The sequence below is a fragment of the Microcaecilia unicolor genome, chromosome 1 (genome assembly GCF_901765095.1).
Source record: "Microcaecilia unicolor chromosome 1, aMicUni1.1, whole genome shotgun sequence".
Classification (NCBI taxonomy): Eukaryota; Metazoa; Chordata; class Amphibia; order Gymnophiona; family Siphonopidae; genus Microcaecilia; species Microcaecilia unicolor.
Genome location: NC_044031.1, coordinates 24,627,583 through 24,643,601, shown reverse-complemented (window position 1 = coordinate 24,643,601; position 16,019 = coordinate 24,627,583). Strand labels below are relative to the sequence as shown.

Below are 16,019 nucleotides of genomic sequence, written 5' to 3'. Positions count from 1 at the left end.
TGAGGTAGAGAATTTGTGTGCTGTAATTACCCATTTAGCCATTTCAATCATACAATTCTTCCACACATCTTTACAAACTTTTACACCAAATTACTCAGTCCTAGATAAATATTTTCCTCCACCACCTTCACTATGCTTTTTCAGTTATTTTTCAACTTGCCTCAGTGGTGCTTACTACCCAGTTATTATTTCTGTGGCAATATCTTGAGCACCCCATTTCTTCATCGGCTTTATATTATTTTTTGTATTATTTAAACACTTATCTGTGTAGATATTCGGACTGGGGGTTCAAAGACGTCCGACATGCATGTTTCGCTGTTAAGCTGTATCAAGGACCTCCCCCTTGGCAGGGGGAATCCCGGAAGTAATGTAGCGAAGCTGGCGCTAAAACGGCATAAGGGGGAAGTCCTTGATACAGTTTAACAGCGAAACATGCATGTCGGACGTCTTTGAACCCCCAGATACAGCAGAATTAGAAAAGCTTCAAAGAAGAGCAACCAAAATGATAAAGGGGATGGACCTCCTCTCATATCAGGAAAGGCTAAAGAGGTTAGGGCTCTTCAGCTTGGAAAAAGAAAGATGAGGGGAGATATGATTGAGGTCTATAAAAGCCTGAGTGGTGTAGAACGAGTAGAAGTAAATCGCTTTTTTACTCATTCCAAAAGCACAAAGACTAGGGGACACTCGAGGAAGTTACATGGAAATACTTTTATATTCCATATATTTTTATTTACATTTATATAATTAACATAAATGTTTAGGCAATATCCTACATTAACTGACAGGAAAATTTAAATTTACTTAGAGAAAAATATCTATTAACTTTGTCCACATACTTAGATCCAAGTACCAGGAAACATGAAAAAGAAATTATCAATAGAGCAGTAGAGAACATATAAACACTTGCAGCTGATATACAGCATAATCAATTATTAGATGTGACCAAGGTAACCCTAGTACCTTCTTTTTTTTTTTGTATTTGTACCCTGCGCTTTCCCACTCATGGCAGGCTCAATGCAGCTTACATGGGGCAATGGAGGGTTAAGTGACTTGCCCAGAGTCACAAGGAGCTGCCTGTGCCTGAAGTGGGAATCGAACTCAGTTCCTCAGTTCCCCAGGACCAAAGTCCACCACCCTAACCACTAGGCCTCTCCTCCACTGTTGCTACTATTTGACATTCTACATGGAATGTTGCTATTCCACTAGAAGTCGGCCCTTGCAGATCACCAATGTGGCCACGCAGGACATCAGACTCACAGAAACAGAAGCCTGCGCAGCCTTCTACATGGAATGTTGCTAGTGGAATAGCAACATTCCATGTAGAATCTCCAATAGTATCTATTTTATTTTTGTTACACTTGTACCCCGCGCTTTCCCACTCATGGCAGGCTCAATGCGGCTTACATGGGGCAATGGAGGGTTAAGTGACTTGCCCAGAGTCACAAGGAGCTGCCTGTGCCTGAAGTGGGACTTGAACTCAGTTCTTCAGGACCAAAGTCCACCACCCTAACCACTAGGCCACTCCTCCACTGTTGCTACTATTTGAGATTCTACATGGAATGTTGCTATTCCACTAGCAACATTCCATGTAGAAGTTGGCCCTTGCAGATCACCAATGTGGCCGCGCAGGCTTCTGCTTCTGTGAGTCTGACATCCTGCACGTACGTGCAGGACATCAGACTTACAGAAACAGAAGCCTGCGCAGTCTTCTACATGGAATGTTGCTAGTGGAATAGCAACATTCCATGTAGAATCTCCAATAGTAGCAACATTCCATGTAGAATCTCCAATAGTATCTATTTTATTTTTGTTACATTTGTACCCCGCGCTTTCCCACTCATGGCAGGCTCAATGCGGCAGGCAATGGAGGGTTAAGTGACTTGCCCAGAGTCACAAGGAGCTGCCTGTGCCTGAAGTGGGAATCGAACTCAGTTCCTCAGTTCCCCAGGACCAAAGTCCACCACCCTAACCACTAGGCCACTCCTCCACTGTTGCTACTATTTGACATTCTACATGGAATGTTGCTATTCCACTAGAAGTCGGCCCTTGCAGATCACCAATGTGGCCACGCAGGACATCAGACTCACAGAAACAGAAGCCTGCGCAGCCTTCTACATGGAATGTTGCTAGTGGAATAGCAACATTCCATGTAGAATCTCCAATAGTAGCAACATTCCATGTAGAAGTCGGGCCTTGCAGATCACCAATGTGGCCACGCAGGACATCAGACTCACAGAAACAGAAGCCTGCGCAGCCTTCTACATGGAATGTTGCTAGTGGAATAGCAACATTCCATGTAGAATCTCCAATAGTATCTATTTTATTTTTGTTACACTTGTACCCCGCGCTTTCCCACTCATGGCAGGCTCAATGCGGCTTACATGGGGCAATGGAGGGTTAAGTGACTTGCCCAGAGTCACAAGGAGCTGCCTGTGCCTGAAGTGGGACTTGAACTCAGTTCTTCAGGACCAAAGTCCACCACCCTAACCACTAGGCCACTCCTCCACTGTTGCTACTATTTGAGATTCTACATGGAATGTTGCTATTCCACTAGCAACATTCCATGTAGAAGTTGGCCCTTGCAGATCACCAATGTGGCCGCGCAGGCTTCTGCTTCTGTGAGTCTGACATCCTGCACGTACGTGCAGGACATCAGACTTACAGAAACAGAAGCCTGCGCAGTCTTCTACATGGAATGTTGCTAGTGGAATAGCAACATTCCATGTAGAATCTCCAATAGTAGCAACATTCCATGTAGAATCTCCAATAGTATCTATTTTATTTTTGTTACATTTGTACCCCGCGCTTTCCCACTCATGGCAGGCTCAATGCGGCAGGCAATGGAGGGTTAAGTGACTTGCCCAGAGTCACAAGGAGCTGCCTGTGCCTGAAGTGGGAATCGAACTCAGTTCCTCAGTTCCCCAGGACCAAAGTCCACCACCCTAACCACTAGGCCACTCCTCCACTGTTGCTACTATTTGACATTCTACATGGAATGTTGCTATTCCACTAGAAGTCGGCCCTTGCAGATCACCAATGTGGCCACGCAGGACATCAGACTCACAGAAACAGAAGCCTGCGCAGCCTTCTACATGGAATGTTGCTAGTGGAATAGCAACATTCCATGTAGAATCTCCAATAGTAGCAACATTCCATGTAGAAGTCGGGCCTTGCAGATCACCAATGTGGCCGCGCAGGCTTCTGCCAGGTTTCAATTTTTTAAAAAGTATTAGCTGGGCACACAGCTTCATCTATTTATAAAATTTTTATTAACACAACACACAACTTCAATACTGCCCTTCAACATAATTGGCAGCTTGATACAGAGTCTGTGGTAGATGAAAATATGTGGTACAGGCAGCTCCTTGTGACTCTAGGCAAGTCACTTTACCCTCCATTGCCCCATGTAAGCCGCATTGAGCCTGCCATGAGTGGGAAAGCGCAGGGTACAAATGTAACAAAAATAAAATAGATACTATTGGAGATTCTACATGGAATGTTGCTACTATTGGAGATTCTACATGGAATGTTGCTATTCCACTAGCAACATTCCATGTAGAAGGCTGCGCAGGCTTCTGTTTCTGTGAGTCTGACGTCCTGCACGTACGTGCAGGACGTCAGACTCACAGAAGCAGAAGCCTGCGCGGCCACATTGGTGATCTGCAAGGCCCGACTTCTACATGGAATGTTGCTACTATTGGAGATTCTACATGGAATGTTGCTATTCCACTAGCAACATTCCATGTAGAAGGCTGCGCAGGCTTCTGTTTCTGTGAGTCTGATGTCCTGCAGGACGTCAGACTCACAGAAGCAGAAGCCTGCGCGGCCACATTGGTGATCTGCAAGGGCCGACTTCTACATGGAATGTTGCTACTATTGGAGATTCTACGTGGAATGTTGCTACTATTTGAGATTCTACATGGAATGTTGCTATTCCACTAGCAACATTCCATGTAGAATCTCAAATAGTAGCAACAGTGGAGGAGTGGCCTAGTGGTTAGGGTGGTGGACTTTGGTCCTGGGGAACTGAGTTTGATTCCCACTTCAGGCACAGGCAGCTCCTTGTGACTCTGGGCAAGTCACTTAACCCTCCATTGCCCCATGTAAGCCGCATTAAGCCTGCCATGAGTGGGAAAGCGCAGGGTACAAATGTAACAAAAATAAAATAGATACTATTGGAGATTCTACATGGAATGTTGCTATTCCACTAGCAACATTCCATGTAGAAGGCTGCGCAGGCTTCTGTTTCTGTGAGTCTGATGTCCTGCAGGACGTCAGACTCACAGAAGCAGAAGCCTGCGCGGCCACATTGGTGATCTGCAAGGGCCGACTTCTACATGGAATGTTGCTACTATTGGAGATTCTACATGGAATGTTGCTATTCCACTAGCAACATTCCATGTAGAAGGCTGCGCAGGCTTCTGTTTTTATATATATATAAAACCCACTACATGAGGAATTTGTACTAGGCTGCGCATTTGGTTTGCTATTCTCTAAACAGCTTATGAAATATTACAAAATATTATAGAAAAATTGGACAGGAATCAGAGAATTAAAAGTCTTTTTATTACTCACCCACCAGCACAGCATCAGACATCAGTTGCGTAAGTTGTAACAAACTTACCAAATCTAACATCAGTACCTCTGGTAATTATAAGTAATCAGACTAATTATATAAAGAAGAGAAAAAGGAGGAAGAAAAGTTTATTCCTCATACAAAGGTCACAGAACAGAGAGAAAAAAAGAGAAAGAAAGGAAGAAAGATTCTTAGATATAGAGAATTAGTTTCTACGAAGGGGGGAGAGCACCCCCTTCGGGAAAAAATAGGCCATTGGACGGATCTGAAACTCTCTTTCCAAGCATGCCTAGTTTTTCAGAGTTTCTTTGTCTGCAGCGTGGTTTTATAGGCTGTGGTGAGCATCCACCTCTCCTCTACCCTGGACCAATCATAGGTGCGGCATTTGTGCTGGAGACTTGTAATTGGGTCTTTCATATGTGCTGGAGGCTTGCAATTGGTGTCCTTGCTATACCTCTTCTCAGTAAATTACATTTGTAACAAGTTATACCAGGTAGCTGAGTTGCCCTAGCAATGGGAGACCCCATCAGAGCTTGTGACCAGCTAGAAAATCCTGCATGTGGCTGATAGTAAAGAAAGATGGGGGATGGGAAATAGTGCAGCATACCTGAAGTAGAACTTTATATCTAAAAAATTATAGACAAATTGCACTTTGCTGCCCAATGACGAGTTCAACAAGCAGAACTGTTGGGCTAAATTCTAATTATCCCAGTAATTTCAACAACAGAGTCTATCACTACAAAAAAAGGTTAATAATTTGTATTAGAAAGGTATCATTCCTATTCAGTAGTATTTTGCCTGTCTGTCGTTCTATGTTTTGAAAAATAGTTTGTGCCTGGGACTTGCTGTCAGTGTATATTAGCCAAATAAGGGCAAACAGCATGTATTTGGCAAGTGACTCCTAGCATTAATGCTGCAAGATTACCAACAGGAGTTGCAGTGGCTATTTTGAATTCCAGGAACCCAGGAGCAGGAAACAGTGGGCATTGCTCCTGATCCCCCCTAGATACCAAGGATGCCAGGCACGGCTGGGAACTGGATTGGAGGGTGGGGAGGGTTTAGTGTGATTGAGTACAGAATGGAATCGATGCACTAGCAAGACTGGGTGCAGAATGGAATCAAAAGCAGCAGATATATCAAAAACGGCTGCCATAACTGAATTCTTCTGCCCTAGCTCAGAAAAAACAAACATCAAGTGTAAATATGAAAACAGCCTTCAAGCTGTAAACTGCAAGGAAAGCAAACTCAGACTCGTCCGGAATCATATGGTTATCTAAAAACTGTTGAATGTGGTCCAAAGAAGGTCTGTGTTCGCTGAGAATCTCAAGATCAGTTTTAACACTGGCTCTTTCCAATGACAGCGGTAAAAATGCCTGTGTTAAAGAGCTGTTAATGAATTCGACATATACAGGGGTGGAAATTCAGAGCGATTTAACCAGGCAGCTTTGGAACTCAAGCATTGTCCTACTGGGACAGACCCAAGGTCCATCAAGCCCACTATCATGTTTCCAATAGTGGTTAATCCAGGACACAAGTGACCGGCAGTGTCCCTAAAAAGATTTCACACTGCTTATCACAGGTATAAGCAGCGGATTTTCTCCAAGTCTACCTTAATAATGGTTTAAAGACTTTTCTTCCAGGAACTTGCCCAAACCTTTTTAAAACTCTGACAGAGGGTGTGATAAAAAGTAGCCAATGTAGTTCATCTTATTTGCTTAACAAGGTGGCCAGCATGCCTGCCACTCTGTGCAAAACATGCAGGTCACCTCCCTTAGGGGCCCTTTTACTAAGCCGCGTAAGTGTCTACGTGCGGCCAACGCACGCCAAAATGGAGTTACAGCCCGACTACCATGTGCCTCTTGTGGTAATTTCATTTTAGCCGCACGTCCAATACGCGCGTCTGAAAAATATTCTTTATTTACGGACATGCGCCAAGTGGCATTTGGTGTGTATAGGTCATTACCACCTGGATTCTTTACCGCTAGGTCAATGGCTGGCGGTAAGGTCTCACACCCAAAATGGACACGCGGCAATTTTGATTTTGCCACACGTCCGTTTTCGGCAACAACAAAAAAAAGCATTTTTTGTAGGTGCGCTGAAAAATTATTCTGCGTGTGCTCAAAACACACGTTTACACTACCGCAGGCCATTTTTCAGAGCACCTTAGTAAAATGACCCCTTATACCTTTAAGATTGTACCTTCCGCTCTGTGCGAGTTATATTCCCCTCTGTCATTTGTTGATGCCCTGTACAAGTCGTTGGTGAGGCCCCACCTGGAGTATTGTGTTCAGTTTTGAAGGCCGTACCTTGCGAAGGATGTTAAAAAAATGGAAGCGGTGCAAAGAAAAGCTACGAGAATGGTATGGGATTTGAGTTCCAAGATGTATGAGCAGAGACTTGCTGACCTGAACATGTATACCCTGGAGGAAAGGAGGAACAGGGGTGATATGATACAGACGTTCAAATACCTGAAAGGTATTAATCCGCAAACAAATCTTTTCCGGAGATGGGAAGGCGGTAAAACGAGAGGACATGAAATGAGGTTGAAAGGGGGCAGACTCAGGAAAGTTGTCAGGAAGTATTTTTTCACGGAGAGGGTGGTGGATGCTTGGAATGCCCTCCCGCGGGAGGTGGTGGAGATGAAAACGGTAACGGAATTCAAACATGCGTGGGATATGCATAAAGGAATCCTGTGCAGTAGGAATGGATCCTCAGAAGCTTAGCCGAAATTGGGTGGCGGAGCAGGTGGGGGAAGAGAGGTTGGTGGTTGGGAGGCGAGGATAGTGGAGGGCAGACTTATACGGTCTGTGCCAGAGCCGGTGATGGGAGGCGGGACTGGTGGTTGGGAGGCGGAAAATACTGCTGGGCAGATTTGTACGGTCTGTGCCCTGAAAAAGGCAGGTACAAATCAAGGTAAGGTATACACATATGAGTTTATCTTGTTGGGCAGACTGGATGGACCATGCAGGTCTTTTTCTGCCGTCATCTACTATGTTACTATGTATGTATTTGTTTTTCTTTAATCCCCACCTCTTGCTAGATAGGGATCCCTCTGTATTTATCCCATGCCTTTTTGAATTCTATCTCTGCTTTTGTCTTAACCACCTCCCCCGGCAGGGCATTCCAAGTATCTATCACCCTTTTGGTGAAAAAGTGTTTCTTGAGGTTGCTTATAAGCTGACCTCCTTGCAATTTCACTTTGTGTTCTCTAGTTCCATAGCTGCCCTGTCTTTGAAAAGAAGATTTGTTTGCTCATTATTGCAGGTATTTCACCAGGGGAAAGCCAAATGGAACCTTTCTACTTTTTTGGATGCAGCCAGGTACCTGTGAAGTAGCTTGGCCTCTGTGAGAAACAGGATACTAAGCTAGATTGGCCTGTGGTCTGCACCCTGCATGACAATTGTTATGGTTTTTTTTTTACCCTGTCTTTGGAATACAGGGTTTGCAGCATAATAGAGGCAGTACATTATCTCTTTTTTATCGTTAGGGAGTCCACTTAACCAGTTAGTCCTGTCAGATTTTCATTAGTTTCTGTGATTTGCTCCTATTCCATTAGGTCCATAAATAGAGTCATCATAGCCCATAGCTGCAGCAGGTGAATTACCTTTACCTGAAGTATCTGACATCATCTTTAGCCCTGGTACATTTTATCCTGTGTGCCATGCGGCCAGTATACATTTTTACTTTTCCTTCCTGACATACTAAAATCGTAGAAGTCACCTTGCTCAGATTCACATAGGTTTTAGGCAGTGAGATCACCATCTGAAGTTACTCAGCAAGACTTGGGGTGAGAACTTTACCTCTCCCCTTAGGGAATACACAGGTATTCTCCAGCTCCGCTGATGAAATTCAGTCCATCGTCACCGATCCCTCTTTCTCCCATGTGGTTACTTTGATGTCTTTTTAGAGATGATAAAGAAGTGAAGCTTTTATCACACTCAGAACATGTAAATGGCTTATCACCAGTGTGGATTCTTTGATGAATTTTCAAATGTGAAAGGCGAATGAAACCTTTGTTACACTCGGAACATGAAAAAGGCTTCTGTACCATGTGGCTTCTTTGATGCATTTTCAGATTTGATAGATGATTGAAGCATTTATTACACTCAGAACATGTAAAAGGTTTCTGACCTGTGTGGATCCTTTGATGGATTTTCAGATTTGATAAATTAATGAAGCTCTTATTACATTCAGAACATGTAAAAGGTTTCTCTCCTGTGTGGATCCTTTCATGAATTTTCAGATTTGAAAGACGTATGAAACCTTTATCACACTCAATGCAAGTAAAAGGTTTCATTCCTGTGTGGATCATTTGGTGTCTTCTTAGAGATGATAAGGAAATGAAAGTTTTATCACATCGAGTACACGTAAATAGATTCCCTCCAGTATGGAACCTTTGGTGAATTGTCAGTTCTGACAAATTATTGAAACTTTTATCACACTCAGTACATTTAATAGCTTTTTTTTTCATGTGACTCATTTGGTGCCTTTTCAGATATGACAGATAAATAAAACTTTTATTACACTCGGTGCATGTAAATGGTTTCTCTCCAGTTTTGATCATTTGATGTCTCTTTAGAGATGATAAATAAATGAAACTTTTGTCACATTCAGTACATGTGAAAGGTTTCTGTCCAGTGTGGATCATTTCATGCCTTCTCAGAGATGAAAAAGAAATGAAGCTTTTATCACACTCTGTGCATGTAAACAGATTTTCTTCTGCACATGTTAATCGGTGTATTATTATATTTTTCTTCTGAATGCTTTTCTCAAATTCAGATGACAATTTTCTCCTGTCTTTGACTGTTTTTGGGTTCTTTGCTAAGAAACTCTTGTACTTATGAGCTTTCCCACATTCAATATTTCCAAAAGGTCTTTTCCCCGTGTAAGTTCTTTGCTGTGTAATTAATGCTTCCTTTACACAGAAACGTTTGCTACAATGAGTCCATGGGAATGTTTTCACTCCAGCATGAAATCTGTGGTGTAATTTCAAATTTAACTTTGATTTGAAACATTTTCCACACTGAGAACATGAAGAGTGTCTTTCCTCACTGTGGGATCTCTGGTGCAATAATAAATGATATTTCTTATCAAAGCCTTTTGCACATGTATCATACAGAAAAGATTTAGTCCTTTTCTCTTCTCTCTGGTGGAGAATAAATGAAATGTGATTAGTGTTATTTTGGAAGGGTTTCTCTGATAACATGTTTCTCTGGTTCTCAGGGATGTTTGTGAGCTCCTTGTCATTTTTCCCACACTCAGTGACTCTATCAGTTGAGTGTCCTGCACCGTCTCTCTGTTTCTTCTCCGATTGTTGCTGATGGTTCCTTTCGTTTCTCTTCTCATTTGTCTGCAAAATATTTTCACAGATACTCCTCAATTGTCTTGGGATTTGTTCCATTTCTACAGGAGATTCTGCTTTATTTTCTTCCTTCTTCTGTTCCTGCACGGCCTCGTTATCTGCTGGGTAGAAACACAAAACATTAATCATGTCTTAGTGACTATGGAAAGCTACTAATGAACAAGGAAAAGCGTTTTGTGGGGTCGCACAGTGACAACGTAGGATCTGTGATGGTTACAAAATTACAGGTGTTAGCAGAAATCTCATCAGAAAAAGCAGAACTCAGAGGCTGACACAGTGACATAGTAAATGATGTCAGATAAAGACCTGTACGGTCAGTGGTGTGCTGGTAAATGTTTAACAACAGGCTCTCTCCCAGGTCCACCTCTGCGCCCCCCCCCCCATCCACCTCTGCGCCCCCCCAAATTGCAGAGCTGGCTATAGCCAGGGAGAGAGCCGGGGGGGGGGGGGGGGGGGGAACGGGACAATGCATTACTCCAGGAAAAAAAAAATTAATGATCCCAGGTTCCAATCCAATTCATGTTTACTGTGGGATAAAATGCCATAAATAAGTAAATAAATATAAACTTTTAATATTGAGCACCTGATTCTCAAAGTGGACATATTCCAAACACTATAATGAAAATAAAATGATCTTTTCTACCTTTGTTGTCTGGTGACTTTGTTTTTCTGATAATGCTGGCCCAGTATCTTATTCTGCTGCTATCTGTCCTCTTAACTCCGTTTCCAGGGCTTCCTTTCCATTTATTTCTTTACTTTCCTCCTTTCTTCTTCGTTTCTTGTCCTACATCCGTAAGTAAAAGCTGGGTCCTCCGCAGACTTGACTGTCCAGTGGATCCAGCTTCTGCCTATTTTCTGCATCCATGTGCAGTGTTTCTCTTCTCTTCCTTTTCCCTCATCTCATCTCCTTCCTCACTCTTCCCTCCCCTCCATCCATGTCCAGCATTTCTTCTCTCCCTTCCCTCTCCTCCATCCACCTATGTCCAGCGACCCTCTTCAATCTTTCTGTGGTGCAAGTCTATGTCTAAGGTGTTGCAAACTATAATGTTTTGGTCATTATAATGAAATATTAGCTTAGGTGAGTTTCTGATATCCAAGAATTATTGTGTTGTATTTGTAGTTCTTACTCCCCACTACTCTAACAAATAGATCTCTCTCCTTTCCCCCTTCTAAGTGAATGGATTGTGTGAGTAAATGTATATATAAAATAATAATTATAATAATAATAATAATAATAAAAATCCTCTTAGATCTCAAGAAGAACATGAAGGAATGAAGCATTTATCTGATTCTAATACATCTTTCTTCTTTCACTAGGCAGAAAAAGTGGAGCAATCTATTATCCATAAGTAAAAAAGGAAGAGTAGAATCACCTCAATATTCCCTTTAAATGGGCTAAAAACTATTCTCTGTGGCTTAATATTCAGCAGCACAGCAGTGCCCTACCCCCAGTGCTACAGTCCTCTGACCTGATCTGGCATCGCAGATCCAGGCAGCCTCGCCTCCTGCCAGCCCCGGAAGTTTTCCCTCTGCATCATCCCACCTATATGGGGACAGAAAGTTGTGCAGAGCGAAGACTTCAGGTGCTGGCAGGAGGCCAGGCTACCTTGATATGCAACACTGGCTTTATCTGTCCTGACTGAACCCACACCCTCCCCCTAAGCACTCTAGGGCTAGGTTCTTAAGATGACTCTGTGAGGGAGTGTGTTAAGGTGGACCAGCAATTTCCTTTACACTCCATTACAGATGAGCTAAAATGTCTGTCACACAGACTGAATGTTCCCTGTACTTATTTTTTTTCTATGAAAATTATTAAGATCCCTCCCTAATGAGAATTGGGACTTTGTACCAGTGCCTGGTTAAGAGTGCTGCTGAGCTCTAATGGGCTCAGGTGCTACTGAAAAGAAGAAGGGAGATGCCATACTTCATGGCCAGCTATGCCGTAAACTTGGAGAGTTGTTGCCCCTTCAGCCCAGCTTAACTGAGGGAAATAAGTGTCTTTGAAATGCACACCAGGGAAGATCTAGAGGTTTTTTTTTTTCTGTTCCAGTTGGCAAAGCAAGTGTATTTATAGCTATAAGTCTCGAAAGCATCTATTTTCGTAGGCATGCATGCATTCTATTAAAGTACCTTGGATGTCCAGCCTGATCTGTGAAGGTTTGAACCCAGATACATCCCAGACAGACAGGAAAACTTGAGGATTTTTGTGATAGTTTGGCTTGGGGCAGAAGGAAGCTCAGAGGACTGCAGCGTCGGGGCACGGGGAGAAAAGGGAAATAGATGTCAGACCATGAAGGAATGAAGGGAAGAGACGAAACAGAGTTACTGGAGTACCTTGCCTCTTGCCCGCCCCATTGCAATGCCTTCTCCATTTAATTTTTTTTAAGCAGTTAACACGTCAGCAGGAACAGGCTGCTTCAGCCAATCCCAGGGGCCTTCCTTCAGCCCTCGGAGGCGGAACACGCTGAAGGAAGGCCCCTGGGATTGGCTGAAGCAGCCTGTTCCTGCTGACCTGTTTTTTTTTTTTTAAAGCAGTGTTAAGCTCGGGTTCGCGCAACGCTAAGAAGAGAGGTTGGGGCCGGGTGGGGGAGGAGGAGAAACGAGAATAAGTGCCGCGTGTGACAAGATGCTCAAGAAAACCACAGGAGACGCGCCCGTCGACACTGCCAGGTGGCGACCAGAGCCCAAATTTTGAGAGCCGGTTGTTAAAGAGGCTACTTTAACAACCGGCTCCCAAAATTCTGAAAAAAATAAGAGCCGGCTCCAGCACACGGTCCATCCAGTCTGCCCAACAAGATAAACTCATTTTACATGGTATGTGATACTTTATACCCGAGTTCGATTTGTCCTTGCCCTTCTCAGGGCACAGACCTTAGAAATCTACCCAGCACTGTTCTTCTACTAAGTTCTGAAGCTAATGTCGAAGCCCCTTAAAATTTACACTCCAGCCCATTCCTATCTATTCAGTCACGATCAGGGCGTAGACCATAGAAGTCTGCCCAGCACTGGTTTTGGTTCCCAATTACCAGTGTCGCCACCCAATCTCCGCTAAGATTCCGTGGATCCATTCCTTCTAAACAGGATTCCTTTGTGTTTACCCCACGCACGTTTGAATTCCATTACCGGAGTGTGCATTTCCTTTAAATGGATTTTTAAAGAGCCAGTGCACTGTCATATGCAGAGTCTCATTACGCCTCTTTCGGTGTGTGGAGTCAAACTATTCATGTTTGCAGCCTCTCGAGTTCAGATGAATAAGTAAGTTCAGCACTGAGAAGGGCTTCCTAAGGTTCTTTTTTTTTTTTTTAGTATTTATTTTCAAACGTGCTCAAACAATGTCCATTATCAATACAGTTACAAACAATGCAAATGGATTATCCTTGACATCTACTACAAGACTGTCTGCTGTTGTAAGCGACAACTTAAGTGGAAAATAATATGCAGAGAGAGAGAGCGCCCCATTGTTCTACCACTTTTAGATAGTAATCAACCTTCCAATGTCCTGACATCCATGGCACAGGGCCAAAAAACCTCTGGTCCATTTTAATTTTTCTCTCTTCAATATCACTTCAATATTTTGCTCAAAACTAAAGAGTATGTTACTAAGGCATGCTACAGGCACGTTAGCGTTTTTAACGTGCATTAATGGTTGACACGCATTAAACGCTAATGTGCCCAAAATGGCTCCATCGGGGACTTCCAATAAACAGGCAACCAATTTTGCGATTGCTGTGTATGCGACAGATACAAACTCGCATCCCAGTTAGACGCTGCTGCTAAGATTTAATGCTAAATAGTTCAGGGCGGTGCACTTGGGTCACAAGAATCCGAGGGAACAGTGCACTATAAGGGGTGAGGTGCTTCTGTGTACAAAGGAAGAGAGGGACTTGGGGGTTATTGTGAATGATGACCTTAAAGTTTCCAAACAGGTAGAAAATGTGACGGTCATAGCCAGAAGGATGCTCAGGTGCGTAAGGAGAGGGATATCCAGCTGGAACAAAGAGGTGATCATGCCCTTATATAAGTCTCTGGTGAGGCTCTATTTGGAGTACTGCATGTAATTCTGGAGACTGTACCTATGGAAAGATATAAACAGAATGGAGTCAGTCCAGAGGGCGGCTACAAAATTGGTAAGCGGTCTTGGACATAAAACATATAGGGACAGCCTTATGAACCTCAACATGTATATGCTGGAAAGGAGGCGGGATTGAGACATTTAATTAATTAATTAATTTATTATATTTGTATCCCGCACTTTCCCACTAAAAGCAGGCTCAATGCGGCTTACATAGTAATAGGTAACACAGAATTTTGTTATGTAAAGTAGGAAATTAAGTATAACATAATAATAGGATGGATGGGTAGGTAGAGACAGGTGATAGAGAGGAAGGTAAGGTGGGAGATATATCTCAAATATCTCAAGGGCATTAATATACAGAAAGTGAACCTTTTTCAACTGAAGGAACTCTGGAATGAGGGGGTAAACGATGAAGTTAAGAGGAAAAAGGCTTAGGAGGAATCTAAGAAAGTATTCGATCATGGAAAGGGTGGTGGAAGCATGGAATGGCCTCCTGGTGAAGGCCATGGAGACGAGGGCTGTGTCAGAATTTAAGAAAGCGTGGGACAAGCACGTGGGATCCCTTTGGAAAATGAAGTGGTTACGGAGGATGGGAACACTGGATGACCCATTTGGTCTTTATCTGCCATCATGTTTCTATGTTTCATATGATCAGTCAATTGCGTTGCTACTATAGAGTCCAAGAACTTTACAAAAATTGGAATTATTAGCTGCAGGTCTATAATTACTATGATCCCTCCTCACTACCAGATGGGATTTTCAATAAAGGTGTTACTATATCCCCCAATGATGTAGGAAAAAGTCATTGACTGTTATGTGTGCTGTTTTCTGTTCCATACTGACAGTTATGGGGGGGGGGGGGGGGGGGGGTCGTTATGTATTTTTAACATAACATCTTTTGTTTTTATAGCCTGCAATACCTCACAATTCAATGCAAGTTACATACAAAGAAGCTGGACAAACCAGGAAATACAATAATAACCATAATAATTGGTTAGAACCAATACAGTCGTTTCCTTCCATAATTCTGAAACAAATATGTCTTAAGCGAACGTCTGAAATTTACATAACTCAATGCCTGGACTATCAAAGAGGAAACTTCTTTGCCTAATTTGGCAGCTTGATAGGAAAAGCAAAGAATCTATATGTTTCTTTCTTACTCTGTCCTTCATCGATGGAAAGGGAAACAAATGTAATGATTGAGAAGCTCATACTATTTTTGACAGAGTAAAACATCTCAACAAGTAAAAACAAATGGAGGAGTGGCCTAGTGGTTAGGGTGGTGGACTTTGGTCCTGGGGAACTGAGGAACTGAGTTTGATTCCCACTTCAGGCACAGGCAGCTCCTTGTGACTCTGGCCAAGTCACTTAACCCTCCATTGCCCCATGTAAGCCGCATTGAGCCTGCCATGAGTGAGAAAGCGCGGGGTACAAATGTAACAAAAATAAAATAGATACTATTGGAGATTCTACATGGAATGTTGCTACTATTGGAGATTCTACATGGAATGTTGCTATTCCACTAGCAACATTCCATGTAGAAGCCTGCGCGGCCACATTGGTGATCTGCAAGGGCCGACTTCTACATGGAATGTTGCTACTATTGGAGATTCTACATGGAATGTTGCTACTATTGGAGATTCTACATGGAATGTTGCTATTCCACTAGCAACATTCCATGTATAAGCCTGCGCGGCCACATTGGTGATCTGCAAGGGCCGACTTCTACATGGAATGTTGCTACTATTGGAGATTCTACATGGAATGTTGCTATTCCACTAGCAACATTCCATGTAGAAGGCTGCGCAGGCTTCTGTTTCTGTGAGTCTGACATCCTGCACATACGTGCAGGACGTCAGACTCACAGAAGCAGAAGCCTGCGCGGCCACATTGGTGATCTGCAAGGGCCGACTTCTACATGGAATAGCAACATTCCATGTAGAATCTCAAATAGTAGCAACAGTGGAGGAGTGGCCTAGTGGTTAGGGTGGTGGACTTTGGTCCTG

At 43.1% G+C, this 16,019-nt stretch overlaps 3 protein-coding genes across 5 annotated transcripts in view; 1 reads left to right on the top strand and 2 right to left on the bottom strand.

Moving 5' to 3' along the window:
• The window catches only part of LOC115463370 (gastrula zinc finger protein XlCGF26.1-like), a 952,960-nt gene that overhangs the window by 35,429 nt on the left and 901,512 nt on the right, over window positions 1–16,019 (top strand). The gene's annotated exons all lie outside the window — the stretch shown is intronic.
• LOC115463343 (oocyte zinc finger protein XlCOF6-like) overlaps window positions 1–16,019 on the bottom strand; it is a 389,691-nt gene that overhangs the window by 135,376 nt on the left and 238,296 nt on the right. The window lies entirely within an intron of this gene.
• The window catches only part of LOC115463465 (gastrula zinc finger protein XlCGF57.1-like), a 30,574-nt gene continuing 22,166 nt past the window's right edge, over window positions 7,612–16,019 (bottom strand). For 2 of the 3 annotated variants that reach the window (XM_030194006.1, XM_030193987.1), the window contains exon 4: window positions 7,612–10,039. In XM_030194006.1, the coding sequence (XP_030049866.1) occupies window positions 8,385–10,039 (1,655 nt within the window). In that variant the 3' untranslated portion in view covers window positions 7,612–8,384. The remainder of the gene's footprint in view (window positions 10,040–16,019) is intronic. The other variant, XM_030193997.1, reaches the window with a different exon arrangement.